This window comes from Amphibalanus amphitrite, unplaced genomic scaffold (genome assembly GCF_019059575.1).
Source record: "Amphibalanus amphitrite isolate SeventyFive unplaced genomic scaffold, NRLGWU_Aamphi_draft 000938F_arrow, whole genome shotgun sequence".
NCBI lineage: Eukaryota > Metazoa > Arthropoda > Thecostraca > Balanomorpha > Balanidae > Amphibalanus > Amphibalanus amphitrite.
In genome coordinates this window covers 41,006-53,901 of record NW_024882432.1, presented here as the reverse complement: position 1 = coordinate 53,901, position 12,896 = coordinate 41,006, and the positions used below count along the sequence as shown (strand labels likewise).

Here is a 12,896-nt window from a genome sequence, read left to right as displayed (position 1 = left end):
GGGACGGATAAAATACCTGAGGTATTTAAATTTAATGAAGTAAAAATAAACCTAAGGTATTAAATAAGCCATAACTAACACATCGTTGTGATATATGTGGTAACATCATTCCGTGATCAATTTAACGGTTTACGCCTACATCAAACTTTTTATGGAATGAAATTTTTACCCGCCTATGTAAACGAAAGTTATCCACTTTAGAAATTTATACGGCTTTTGATAGTGACGACTGACGAGAAAAGAAAGGGCTTCTGATAGAAAACTACACTCTAACTCTGAGAGCTTTGTGTCGCTGACAAAAATGACGCCAAAGTTCAGTCTAGAAGATTGCGTGCAGTCTTGTAACGATAATGTAAAAAATGACTCTCGGATATGCTTCTGGCTAGTAACTCGTGTGCTGTTTGCAAAAAAAAGAAGAAATAATTATGTCACCAATTATAAATTCTAACCAGTTATGTCTCGTCAAACGACACAGTGCAAGGTAAAATTTGACTCGATAATTTCAGAGGGGCGGCAGGGAAATCGTCGCGACTTACTGCAATGCGTTTTATAAATGTCCCAATATATAGCAGGATTTAGCGAAAGGTTTCGATATTTGGTATTCCATAATCCATTTCTAGACTCTACTGATCAAGTAATTAGTAAATACCGAATTATGTCCCATCCATTGCAGGCCACCACTTAGTCGAACGAGCAGTCCCGCCAACCATGCAAATTAGGTGACAAATCCGTACCCACGACAGATACGCTTCATTTGCGTAATAAGCGCCTACGCTTTCTATTCCATTCAACTGGTGATCAATGGAAAGAGGAAACTACTATCCTGTCATCAGTCATTTCCGCGTATCTTTGTGTGACCTTTTGCATATCGTTTGTGCCGTCATTTTGTATTATTCCATTCGCACAGCAAATTTCAGTCCTTTGGATAATAAAGGCTGATAATTTTTCGGCAATCATAAAATCAAATAGGTCCCACAGATGTATGTACGACTATTACGAGTAAGATTTTCTGGATACTGAAAGCCGAACGACGAACGTCTCTTTCGTTACTGCCGAAAGAGACTGAAAGCGGGATGAACGTATTTGAACATGTTCTCGCATACGATTTCCTGATTGCTAGAAGAGTCTGCTTCATCCAGAATTTGTGTTCAGGTACTCACCGACTGGCTCTCGGCCACGAAGCGCTCCAGCATGTCGGTCAGAGTGCTGGCCTTGGACGTGTGGAAGGCCTGACGAGCCCCGTTCTTCAGCACAAGCTGGACGGAGGAGCCCCGGTGTTCGGTGACAGAGCCGATCTCGTCGAATCTGTCACAAAAGGTGATCACTGGTCAGTAAGAGATCATGTGATTTCAAGCATGCTGATTCGATCATTCGTCAAAAGGTATACCTTTCGTATACCTTTTCGAAAGGTGACTTTTGCTACCAAGATGGCACCTAATGAGATTTCATGGACGCAGTCCATGATAGGTCTCGATAAAAATCGAGATTCATCACAATTTTACAACTGACCTGGAAAAATCATTCATTCACAGCATTTACTTTGGAATTCTACAAATCAAGAAAGATCATCAAATAAAAAGCCATGAAAACATCGGTGTAAATTTATAGCCTATGAAGTTTTTCGGCATATGAACCCCATGGCCCATAAACCAACCAGCAATGTCTTATTTATTAAATACTTACGGGACGTGATCGATGACCTTGAGGAAGTCGTTGGGTACCGCCTTCTCCCGTCGCAGCAGTCGAACTCCGGAGTGAGAAACTCCCAGGAACTGGACCAGAGGGTTGTTACGACCTCCCTGGTGGTCATAGAGGGGACAGAAGTTAGTAATGGTTGGAAGTGGGGACAGTGCAGTAGCACTGTGCGGATTTCCGTTTTGCTGCTATGGCTACAAACACGTTGTCGTAAAGACGTTTCAAAACGCGTGTGAAAGGATGACTTTATTACGCAATATGCGCCACTCAATGCACAAAATAAAGCAAATAGTATGCTGAGTGGTATATTTGATAAGATTTAAGCATCAATCAAGCAGTTGCAATATTTGTACACAAATTAGCCTTGAATGTAAGCCATTAATTACAGAAAAGAATCAATATTGGCATTGCCATTAGCTGTAACTCAACACATTTGGTACAAGACTTTGTAGACAATAAAGCGGCACATTCACGAGAAATATCCGTCTCGATATTCCACAAAACACATTACTTACCGAGACGGGGAAAAGCATGCAGAAGTATGTTGGCCACTGCCTGGCCAGCTCCAAGACCTGCCGCTTCACCGACAGCTTCAGCTGGGTGGCCTGCATGTTGGCAGAGGTGACGCCCAGATCGTCCAGTTTCTGTCGAACGAAGGGATCAGAATCAGCTATGTTCGAATTGAAAAACATGACATAGAGGGGTAGGAGCAAGGTGACTGAGAAGTTAAAAAAATACGTAAGAAACGGCTGCAACTTTGAATGCCTAGTTACTTACTACCGTGCGTACTGCGCATCAATTTGTCAGACTGAAGTTCGACTACGCTACCCTACTAAAACTTAAACAGTTAAACAGCTGTATTATCAGATAGTATCTTTTTACAAAAACTAGCAAACTGCGTCAGTTTGGCCTGCCATCAGACTAAAGCCATCCATCCCAAGATTCATCCCAAAACATAATTAAGCCATGTAACCAAACTATATAGTCATTTAGCCCTTGCAGCCATTACATCATTAGGCTAGACAGGCTATGTAGCCTTTTTAGCCATTCTATCGCTCACCTGTTTCGCCTCGGCCCTCTCGGCGTGACTGATTCGGATACAGGCCGGGTTGAAGACATCCTGTACGATCTGACAGAACACCAGGTGCAGGGCCGTGGCGTTGGTGACGTCTTCCGTAGGCGAGAACACCTATGGGAGAGCGCATCAGTCATTCATTCTACCAATGCTGGGGGGGGGGGTAGCAAGGTTTAGCTGATTTATTGCAGAGATTGGATATGACAATTTTGATTTTAGTTGCAACATTTTAGACAAAGAACGGTATGCTGGCCCACTAAACATTTTTAAACGATCTAAAAACGTCAGCGAAAAGAAAAACAGCGACGAAGTGGGTCAGATATTGTGAGTGCAACGTTTTTATTTGTGTTACTTTAGCCCGTCATTGGGCGCCTTTTCCTGTCAATAAGATACAAAAAGTGATGGTGTGTTGACTGTTGGATGCCATTTACGAGCCTCATGTCTCTCTCCTAGCCTTTTCGTAAAACACAACAAGTCAAAGTCTGGCTCTCACCTCCTTCCGCACGTCCAGCTTCCAGCTGACCCGGTTGTAGGTGACGAACGGCGCGTCACTGGGTGGGAACAGACGTGTTTTGGCCGCCTCCAGGGTCCGAACCGACTCCAGATCTCTGCTGATGGCCAGCTGGCGGTAGGAGTCGACTGGCCGGAGGAAACCCTCCGATTCCTCCACTGCGGGGCAAAGACGACGGTGTGATTGATCGCTACGCACTCTCAAGCAAACACTGGAGTAGTGTAGTAATGGTTTGAAGAAAGAGGACTCGTAATCATGTTCCCTAGCTGGGATCAGAAATCAAACGCGAATTCTAACTTACGTTTCTATTCTTACAAAATGCAGTGGACCGATTGTACGTAGATTATTCGATATATTATAGTTACTTGAAGTTACGTTTTTACGCAATACGAGCTAGGAGTCTCTGCGAGCTGAAATGAAGCTTACGTAACGCCTCTGAACAGCTGGTCGTAAGGACATTTAAAACCAATAGCAGAAAAGGTCACAGGAAGGCACAGCCATGGCTGAACTGATACTAGTTATCTCATCCGGCACAGCTAAGTATATGTACTGCTTATTGAAACGGATTTAACAGCTTTCTATGAAAATAACTCATTTTTAGGTGGACATGCCGATGATCTCAAGCCGATGATGATGCCGATGATATAGGATCTCTTCTACTTTTCCCCACTCACGCTCATATTTTTCCGTTTTTTCGGTGACGTGCGTTGTCTCTGATGCGTTGCTCCGTCGATCTGGCTCGATTCGGCTGGGTCTCTGGTGACGGCGGTCACCGCGGATCGGCTGGATCGGCCGCGGCGGCGAGCGGCGGTCCGCGATCACCGGAGAGCTTGACAACATAAAAACAGCATGTTAAAGACTATAAACTTCTAGGCACCTATCTGATATGGGCACGAGTACGGATGGCCAGAAAAATTCCCAATTTATGCTGTACGAGTACAAGAGATCAGATTATGCCCGAGCTATGCCTACAATACCGTGTGATCTTTACCATAGAAATTTCTTCTAACTCCCTAACGGCGAGAAGAAAAGATAAAAAGCAACAGCAAGTCAGCAAGTATGAAACTTTTCTGACGAGAGACTATTGAATCAAACATATGGTTTGTAAAATAACTGCAAATAAATGTCGTGTACCATTACACGAAGAATTTAGACAGAAAAAAATACGTTTAAGCTTAGAAGCTGTGAGAGCCCTGACCCTGACAAAAACATATGCTTGTCTACTCCTACACGGTCTGTGACATCCTAATTGACCCCACTGACCTCTCTGACGAGCTGCTGTCTCCCGCTGAAGCAGTCCGGTGTGGTGGTATGGTGACCTGTAGAGGACCGATGGGTGGCGGCGGAGGCGGTACCCCTGGCCGAGATGAGCGGTCTTCGGCAGCCCGAGGCGACTGAGGGAAACAAAGAAACGGCACACGTTAGATGGCCATCGCACAAGTCAAACTGTCGCACAATTCAGCAATTGTCGGTTTACCATCAATCTGTAACCACCAATGCAGTTTTATACGCGCATGGGTAAATAGGTATTCATGCATCCGTACATTCATAAAGACATAACAACTCGATCAGTAAGATGCCCGATATACAGACAATGGGTATTCAAACGGATAAAATAAAAACAGTGATGACTACGAAAGGTCACACGACAGGACAAGAGTTGAACAGTGTGGATATACAGACGGGAAAACGGTTCAAGCGATGAGCTAACACCGTAAAATAAAATAAAAATGCCGACAAGTGTGAGAAAAAGTTCATCGGCTGATCAAAATCCGATAGGATCTTTCTACATCAGCTATCAACCATAAAAAAATCGAGGTTATGGCATCGTTTCGATGGGGTGGCATTGAAGTTACATAAGTTACATAAGTCAATTCAAACAAAATATAAAAGATATGAGTATCCAAGTGCTCTGACAGTAAATCCGTGTGTAAATCCGTGTTGACAAAAACTAAATAAAAATGTCCGTCAAAGTCGACGTCAATATCAGGGCCATGGGACCCTGAGACGTCTGAAGGCGGTCTTATCTTAGACAGGTGGTATTCTCCCGTGGAAACTACCCAGATGTTACGCGGCAAAACCTGTGACCGGAAAATTCGGGACACACCCACACAACATAGCCGTTGGCTGCAACTGTAACATTATTGGTGAGCAATAACAATTCTCAATTAAAATCTCACATCCGTTGTTTGTAAAGAACGCATGACTATTATCAATCGTCGAAAATGTAGACACTAACAAGTAACCAGAGTCTCTAGGTAGTAACAAGGTAACTGACGTCATCAAACCTTCAGTGGGGCCATGAGCGCCCGCGCCCTTGGTACGACTCTTATCTGGTCCGACTGCCGCGCGGCCGGGCGCACCGCCTCGCTCTCACTCCTGCCTTTACCTTCGTCCGCCTCACAGCGCGCCCATGGCTCCGCTCGTGCTAGCTTTGGCTCTGCTAGCGTCAGCACACGCCAACGAGGTATGTTACGACGACCTGGGATGCTTTGACGATCTAGGAGTCTGGGCCGGGCGCGGTCTACCAGAAGCACCCATCGAACTCGCCACCCGCTTCCTGCTTTACACTCGCAATGCCAACTACGAGTATGAGATCATGTACGACAAGGAAGCTATGCTCGGCTACTCCGACTTCGATGCCTCCAGGGCGCGAACGATCGTCCTCATCCATGGTTTCGCAGACAGCTGTGACGAAGCTTGGCCTCTGGAAATGATGCAAGCACTTCTTGCCGAAGAAGACGCAAACGTAATGTGCATTGACTGGAACTTTGGAAGCGACGTCTACGAGAAAGCTCGCGACAACTCTCGCCTTCTCGCTGCTGAAGCTGAACGCATGTTCAACTGGCTGGGTGCTCAAACCGGCCTTCTTCCATCTCAGCTCTACCTAATCGGGCATGATATTGGCGCTCATGCGGCTGCCTACATTTCCAACCGGCTTGGCGGAGTCCCCCGCATCACCGGCCTCGATCCGGCAGCGCTTGACTTCGAAGATGCGGACTCTCTGGTGCGTCTGGATACCATGGATGCGGAACTGGTGGACGTGATCCTTTCGAACGCAGCTGGGTATGACGCGTTTGGTCTGGGAACCACGGCTCTCACCGGTCATGTGAGCTTCTATCCGAACGGAGGAGTGCACCAGACAGGGTGTGAGGACACCATCCACAGGTGAGAGGGGATCTCGGGACATGGGAGGGGGTCGGGAGACGCAGGGTGCAGGATTTAAGAAGGGGTCGGGGGTCCAAAATTACCGTAGGGATAGCATCCTTTGGCAGTAAGTGCTGAACCATGAAATGTGTAGACATACTGTTAAACTGAGGGTGTAAGTGGTCAACAGTTGAACCGTGCCAAGGCCTACCGTAAGGGTTGTTTGATTATGATCTCTTCTATCTCTAGGTGCAGGGATAAAAAATGATTATCATTCATCGTGCGAAAGTGATTGACGCATAAGATATCAGAAGTCAAAAGCAACAACGTCGAATGAGTATCTGCATTCAGCATGTCAAGACTCCCTCCACCTTTGGGCATACTAAGTCTGTCGTCCCTGGCTGGTACAACATTTATCGTCTCCCCTTTCTTCCACAGCTACATCCGCCACTTGTCTGGCCTGCGCACCCTCAAGATCAGCCGCTCCGAGTGGTTGTCAGCCGCCTGCAGCCACTTCCGCTCCACCGCCTTCTTCACCGAGTCCATCAGCTCATCCTGTGGCTTCCTCGCCGTGCCTTGCTCCTCCTGGGACGCCCTCGTCTCCGGAACCTGCCCCTCCCGATGCCACAGCGGAGAATGTCGCAACATGGGTTTCCACGCTGACCGACACACGGCAAATTCGGGCTCTTTCTATCTATTCACGGAGCCGTCTTCGCCCTACTGTGAGGCATTTATGAGCTTGGAGGTTGTGATCGGGTATGGACAGGAGAGCACGGAGGGCAAACTAACGGCGAAGGTGCTGGGACCCGAGGCGCAGACGTTCACACTGCAGGACGGACCGTGAGTTGGAAAGGGGGAATGGTGGAATGGTTGAGTGGAATAATATTTGGAATGGTGTTATTTGTAAAGGTCAAAGGGAACTGAGATCTGCCAAGAGGATTAAACACGTCACTGAAAGTCAAATGTTACATTGAACCACATTCTGATACATTTTGCTTTAACTGCTCGCGCAGCCGTAATTATTTCTTTGAACTTTACTTTATAAATTTAAGAAAGACGCCGGACGACAATTTTAAAGTGGCGAGCCCAACATGAGCGTATAACTTACTACTTGATCGCTTAACAGCTTATTTTTAACAGTGTCAGCGATGGCTACGAATCCAGTGTGATAACCTAACAGACATAACCGTACCCAATCATGTCGCCGTTTTGTTTTAAACGTTCTCGTCTGCGCAGGATCGCCAAGTCGGACGTGTTCCACGATAGTTTCTCCGGCTCTGATCCCGGCTCTGGTGACCTGCTGGTGGAGCTAACCTACACGAGGGCGTCATCGACCATTTTCCACCACTACAGCACCTCGCTGGAAGTGAGCACCTCCTCGCTGCAGGTACCACACCGCAGCGTAATCTCAGTGCATTACTGATACTGCAGTATTGACAGTGCAGTACATTACTGACAGTGCATACAGTACTGACAGTGCATTATATTACTGACAGCGCAGTGTGGCACTAACAGAACAAAACATTACTGACCAAGCAGAACATCTTGAGCTGCTACAAACCAATTACATTCGTGTATCCAAACAAAAATATTTTCAACTGTGGATGAATGAAATTCAGGCCAAAATAGCTATCTACCAGTAAATTAGCCTTCGCAGAACTCTATCAACGTAGCTATCGGCCTTTACCATTGACCACAACCGCTATCTCTGCCATCATAGCTACGAATTTGCATTCCGCACTTCATTATGCCACCATAGCTGTTTGCAAACAAACAAATTTATCACCGTAGTGTATCTGCCACTTGCCAGCATCTGACTGACCCACGTCTCCTGCCCATGTCCTCAGCTGAACAACATCGAGGTGTCCGTCTCAGACGGTGACATGCAACTGAGGACCTACTGGATCGGATCCACCGTCCTGGAGACTGGTGTGCCAAAGACCGTCGTGGTGCCGCCCTTCTAAACGGCAAGACGGAGTCTTCTAAACGGCTCGACAGGGTCTTCTAGACAGCTCGACAGGTCTTCAAGACGGCTAGACGGGGTCTTCTAGAAAGTTCGACGGGTCTTCTAGACAGCTTGACAGTTCGACAGGGTCTTCTAGACAGCTCGACAGGGCCTTCTAAACAGCTCGACTGGGTCTTCTAAACATCCCTTCTACACTGCTTCACGGAGTCTTCTAAACATCCCTTCTGGACAGCTTGACGGGGTCCTCTAGCCTTCCTAGCTCGACGGGCTCCTCAGCGGGCTCCAGAACAAGCGCCGCCGGAAAAAGATCGGTGTAGGAGCACTATATGAGCGGGAGACGCATGGGGAACTTATGTTATATGCTTTAAATACGAGATAATGCCTAAATTTTGTCGAGTGTTTTTGTGGTTGTTAGAAGTGCTGCTACTTTCTACGGTAACAGGTTTTCAGGAATGCTGTCGAATGTGATGTCAGTAGGGAATAGCCGTGTTTTAAAAGCGAGTTGTCCACTTCCTCACACATTAACCCTCGCCCATGTAGGGGGGGGTTGGTGCAACCCCCCCCCTGAGGTTTTTCGGAAATAGTGCAAAAACGGCGGCGCGCAGCGCCGCCAAATTTTGGGTACCTTATGGGGCAAACCTTGCGCATCTTTTGATAAAAAAATTTGACCGGGTCATGTCAGGTCACGGAGTTATGACGTCACAAAGGGAACAGCCTCCGGCCGGATTTTCACAAACTGAGTGCCAACGCCCGAGGTTTCCTGCCGGTGGTACGGACATCGGTTGATGGATCGTGATGAAACTTCCCATGCATGTTGAGGCAAGTATTGGCTATCATATGGTATAAGAAACTTGACCGGGTCAGGTCAGGTCACGGAGCTATGACGTCACAAGAGGAACAGCGTCCGGTACTATTTTTGAAAAGCGCCCGAACCACTATTTTGCTAATTCTTGTCACCTCAATGGGAATATGCAGCAATATTAGCTTCTATAGGGAGCAAATGGACCTCCCAAATCCAAAAATACAATCAGATTTCAAAAATTTAAATTTTGATTTTTCGAATTTCTGCCGCCGACTGTGACCTTGCCGACTTCCGGCGTTCCCAACGCGCCATTTTTAGAGCTAGGGAAACGAAATACATACCAAACGATAGAGAATTGATCAAGGAACACGATAGTGAAGGTTTCAAGTCGATATCTCCCACCGTTTTGCCGCAATCGCCGCGGAAAGTAAAAAAAAATCTATTTTTCCGAAAATTTGACCGTTGACCGGTCAAAAGTAGGTCAAATGTTGACCTAGGACCAAAAAATATACCACCAATCGCGAGATCTCGGCGAGAGCAATCCGATGGTCTTTTCCGCTAAGCTCTACGACGCTCCGTTTTCAAACGCCAAGGGGGGGGTCGCACCAACCCCCCCCCCCCCTGCATGGGCGAAGGTGGCAGATCGCCGTTTACGGGCGAGGGTTAAGCACATCAGCCTCGTTTAATTAAAAACTGGTGAACGTCTGATTTGTCTCATTAATGCCTAACGCCGTCATAACCAGGGCCATAGATAACATGTTATCTATGCCATAACCAACGTTTCTCTAACGCAATGACGGTGGCAGCTCTGCCATGTCAGATGAGAACGATTGCATATTTTAGTTATCGTCCTTGATTGTATCGGAATCAAGGGCTATAACCTCAACGGATTTAAATCATTTACCCGCGCACCGACGGGGGGGGGCGGATATCCGCCCCCCCCCCCCTGAGGTTTTTCGCGGATAGCGGGAAAACCGCGGCGCGTAGCGCCGCGAAATTTGGTATGACTATTCTCTCATCAATTTTACACATGGTGTGCAAGTTTGAACCTCCTAACTTTTAAGGTCAGGTCACCAGGTCACTTTGAATGACCCAACCTCAAGTCACTTTTTTGCAACTTTGTCACCGTGCCAGAGCTACAGTAGATGTCGGAGGCCTTTGAAAGTCGCAGGATGTTATTAGGTCATTAGTGGCTACCATTTTTATATCTCGGAATTTTGATGTCGGTGACCTAAGGTCAGGTCAATTTCGCGACCTCCCCATTATAAGTCAATGGGGGAAAAATCGACTCCCTGTTTTTACCACTAAAACGGGTCGGAATGGCCCCATATACCATACATGACTTCACATACGATCAACCTTCACTACCTTGAGGTCTGTTTTGCTGTTGGGCAGCTGTAAGGTCATGTGACGTCATCAAAGGTCACCAAAGGTTTTTTGCCAATAACTCCTTACAGGAACAAGATACAGCCGCGCGGATGGTCTCATTGTGTTCAGCTCGTCAAGACGCATCGAATGATATACATGATGACCTCGAGGTCACGTGACCTGAGGTCAACCTTTGACCTTGACCTTTCGAGGTCAACATATATATCATTCGATGCGGATTGACGAGAGGATCACGATGATGCCCTTAGTTTGTTCCTATCTTGACTACTTCGAAAGTTATTCGAGAAAAACCCTCTCCATATCTAGCGCCGCCATTTTGACTTTTTCGACCCCTGTGACGTCATCTTTGACCTGACCTGAAAATGACCTTAGTAAAAATTGTAGACCTTGTCCGTGCGTATCCGATGCCGTTTACCGCTTGTCGCTATCTTGCTTCGTTCTCGAGATCTCAGGGGGGGGGGGCGGTCATCCGCCCCCCCCCCCCGTCGGTACTAAGTTGGCGCAGACCCCCGTCGGTGCGCGGGTTAAGAACGGAATTGCCATCAAATGCGAGAATCATGAGTCACGCATACACAGAGTCTTAGACAACAGTCTAAGACACGGAGTCTCAGTATACACAGACAAGAACACCCACCGTCACCTTCTCAGCTGGCTGCGCTGATCCAAGCTGCTGCTGAAGCAGTAGCCTTCTGGACATGTCCAGCTTCTTGGGCACCACCTTCTGGCGCCCTCCATCGGGCGTGTCCTTGGAGTCGGTGCTACCGTTAGTCCTGGGAACCGGGCACGGCGGAACAGGTGTTATTGATAAGGTGGTGGCGGTGTTATGAAATGAGGGAGTGGCAGGTATCGACGGAGAGTCGCCAGCCGCCGGGGCGGAAATCACTCAGAGAAACTCAATTTAAAAATAAAACACCTGACGATAGTGATACACTAAAATGAAAACTTTTGTTTTGCAGCTTTGGTCGTCATCTTATAGATTCATCGGTATATAATTGCAATAATAACAATGAAGTAAATATTTATAAGTTTGACAATCTCGCCTGTCTGTTTTCACTAAGCCGTATGATTGGCTCGCCATTTACCATTCTCCTCTTTATTCCTCAATTCGTTTTGCATAAGTATGCACTTTGACAGGTCCTGCATGACATTTGCAAGCCTCTATTTTCCTTTGGTAGTTCTTTTTACGGTAGTGACTATCTTTTGTATTGACAAGTTGTGTAAGAAGTTCGTCTCTAATGCGTCTGTTGAGCTTACCGTTCGGTGTGTTTGGATGTGACGGCTTCCAGTTTCATTTTGAGTGCCGACGATATCTTCAGTTTGCTAATTGAGTTAGGAGCCGACGAGGAAAGTTTCACAGCAGCCTCAGACTTTTCTTTTGGCTGCTTGTTCAGCTCGCGGTCAACTGAAAAAATCCAACTTATTGCTTAGACTTCATGTAAAATATGATTGTGCCAAATCAGTTCTACCTCGCTAAGCGGCCTTCTGAGAACAAGACAATAATTGGCAGAAATGAGAAACAAAGAAAAAAATCATAGCATCAATCGAAATCAAAACGATATCGGAATAAAAACACATGCTGAAAATCAAATAAAAAAACTTATTTAAGTCCTTGCCTTCCCCAAATAGTTATCAAAATTACAAAGCATTGACGATTACCTCGTTCATTCCCATCTACAATCTACATACATACCTGACTTGGCCGATTCGCGTGACTTATTGAGATTTTCAGGCGTCGAGGGCGCCCGGGCGGCGTCCGAGGTCTCCATCTCAAACTCGTCCCACTCAACTCCCTCGAAACTCGTATCGGTGGCTGGGCGGCTGCCCGACTGTCAGAAACATGAGAGACATCAGTGCTAAGAAATGCAATATTTATCTAAGAAATGCATAAGCCGTAGTGGCATACTGCAGAGGAAAAAGGGGGAAATGTTTTTTTATGGACCAGAAATGCTTGCATGCGTCCGCAATCCGTAACTTTGCAGATTTAAAGTTCAAATGAAAACAGAAAATAGACAGAAAAGCAAGTTGAATACCTATAGCTACTCATTCGCAGCCAGTGTGCAGAGCATTCCGTGCAGAAAAAGTGAAGTGCATTTAGTTATGTAACAAAAAAACGGCACAAGTCAGCCAAAGATCGGTCATCGGAGCAGCATCACTTCTCTTGCAAACACGCTTTTATCATGTGGATGCACTGCAAGTCACCATGCTGAAGACGACGGCAAAATATTCTGACATAAAGTTAAGTAAAAAAAGAAGAAATGTTGGAGCATCACCCTCACGATGATAATTGATAGTCTAGACTTTGGTCAACTGG

General features: G+C 46.5%; 2 protein-coding genes across 3 annotated transcripts in view; one reads left to right on the top strand and one right to left on the bottom strand.

Moving 5' to 3' along the window:
- LOC122368307 (unconventional myosin-XV-like) overlaps nucleotides 1-12,896 on the bottom strand; it is a 101,851-nt gene that overhangs the window by 53,713 nt on the left and 35,242 nt on the right. The window contains exons 39-48 of the mRNA XM_043342115.1: nucleotides 12,276-12,411; nucleotides 11,840-11,987; nucleotides 11,220-11,355; nucleotides 4,545-4,675; nucleotides 3,956-4,110; nucleotides 3,264-3,439; nucleotides 2,756-2,884; nucleotides 2,211-2,339; nucleotides 1,684-1,799; nucleotides 1,161-1,305 (exon numbers count right to left, since the gene is read on the bottom strand). Coding sequence (XP_043198050.1) covers nucleotides 1,161-1,305; nucleotides 1,684-1,799; nucleotides 2,211-2,339; nucleotides 2,756-2,884; nucleotides 3,264-3,439; nucleotides 3,956-4,110; nucleotides 4,545-4,675; nucleotides 11,220-11,355; nucleotides 11,840-11,987; nucleotides 12,276-12,411 — 1,401 coding nt within the window. The remainder of the gene's footprint in view (nucleotides 1-1,160; nucleotides 1,306-1,683; nucleotides 1,800-2,210; nucleotides 2,340-2,755; nucleotides 2,885-3,263; nucleotides 3,440-3,955; nucleotides 4,111-4,544; nucleotides 4,676-11,219; nucleotides 11,356-11,839; nucleotides 11,988-12,275; nucleotides 12,412-12,896) is intronic.
- LOC122368308 (pancreatic triacylglycerol lipase-like) lies at nucleotides 5,391-8,785 on the top strand. Of its 2 annotated transcripts, none has more exons than XM_043342117.1 (4): nucleotides 5,391-6,449; nucleotides 6,867-7,268; nucleotides 7,665-7,794; nucleotides 8,276-8,785. In XM_043342117.1, exons 1-4 carry the CDS (start codon nucleotides 5,695-5,697, stop codon nucleotides 8,390-8,392), a joined length of 1,404 nt encoding a protein of 467 aa, XP_043198052.1. In that variant the 5' UTR covers nucleotides 5,391-5,694; the 3' UTR covers nucleotides 8,393-8,785. The 2 variants fall into 2 exon arrangements, with proteins under 2 accessions (XP_043198052.1, XP_043198051.1); XM_043342116.1 differs by having other exon boundaries at nucleotides 5,647-6,449; nucleotides 7,665-7,815.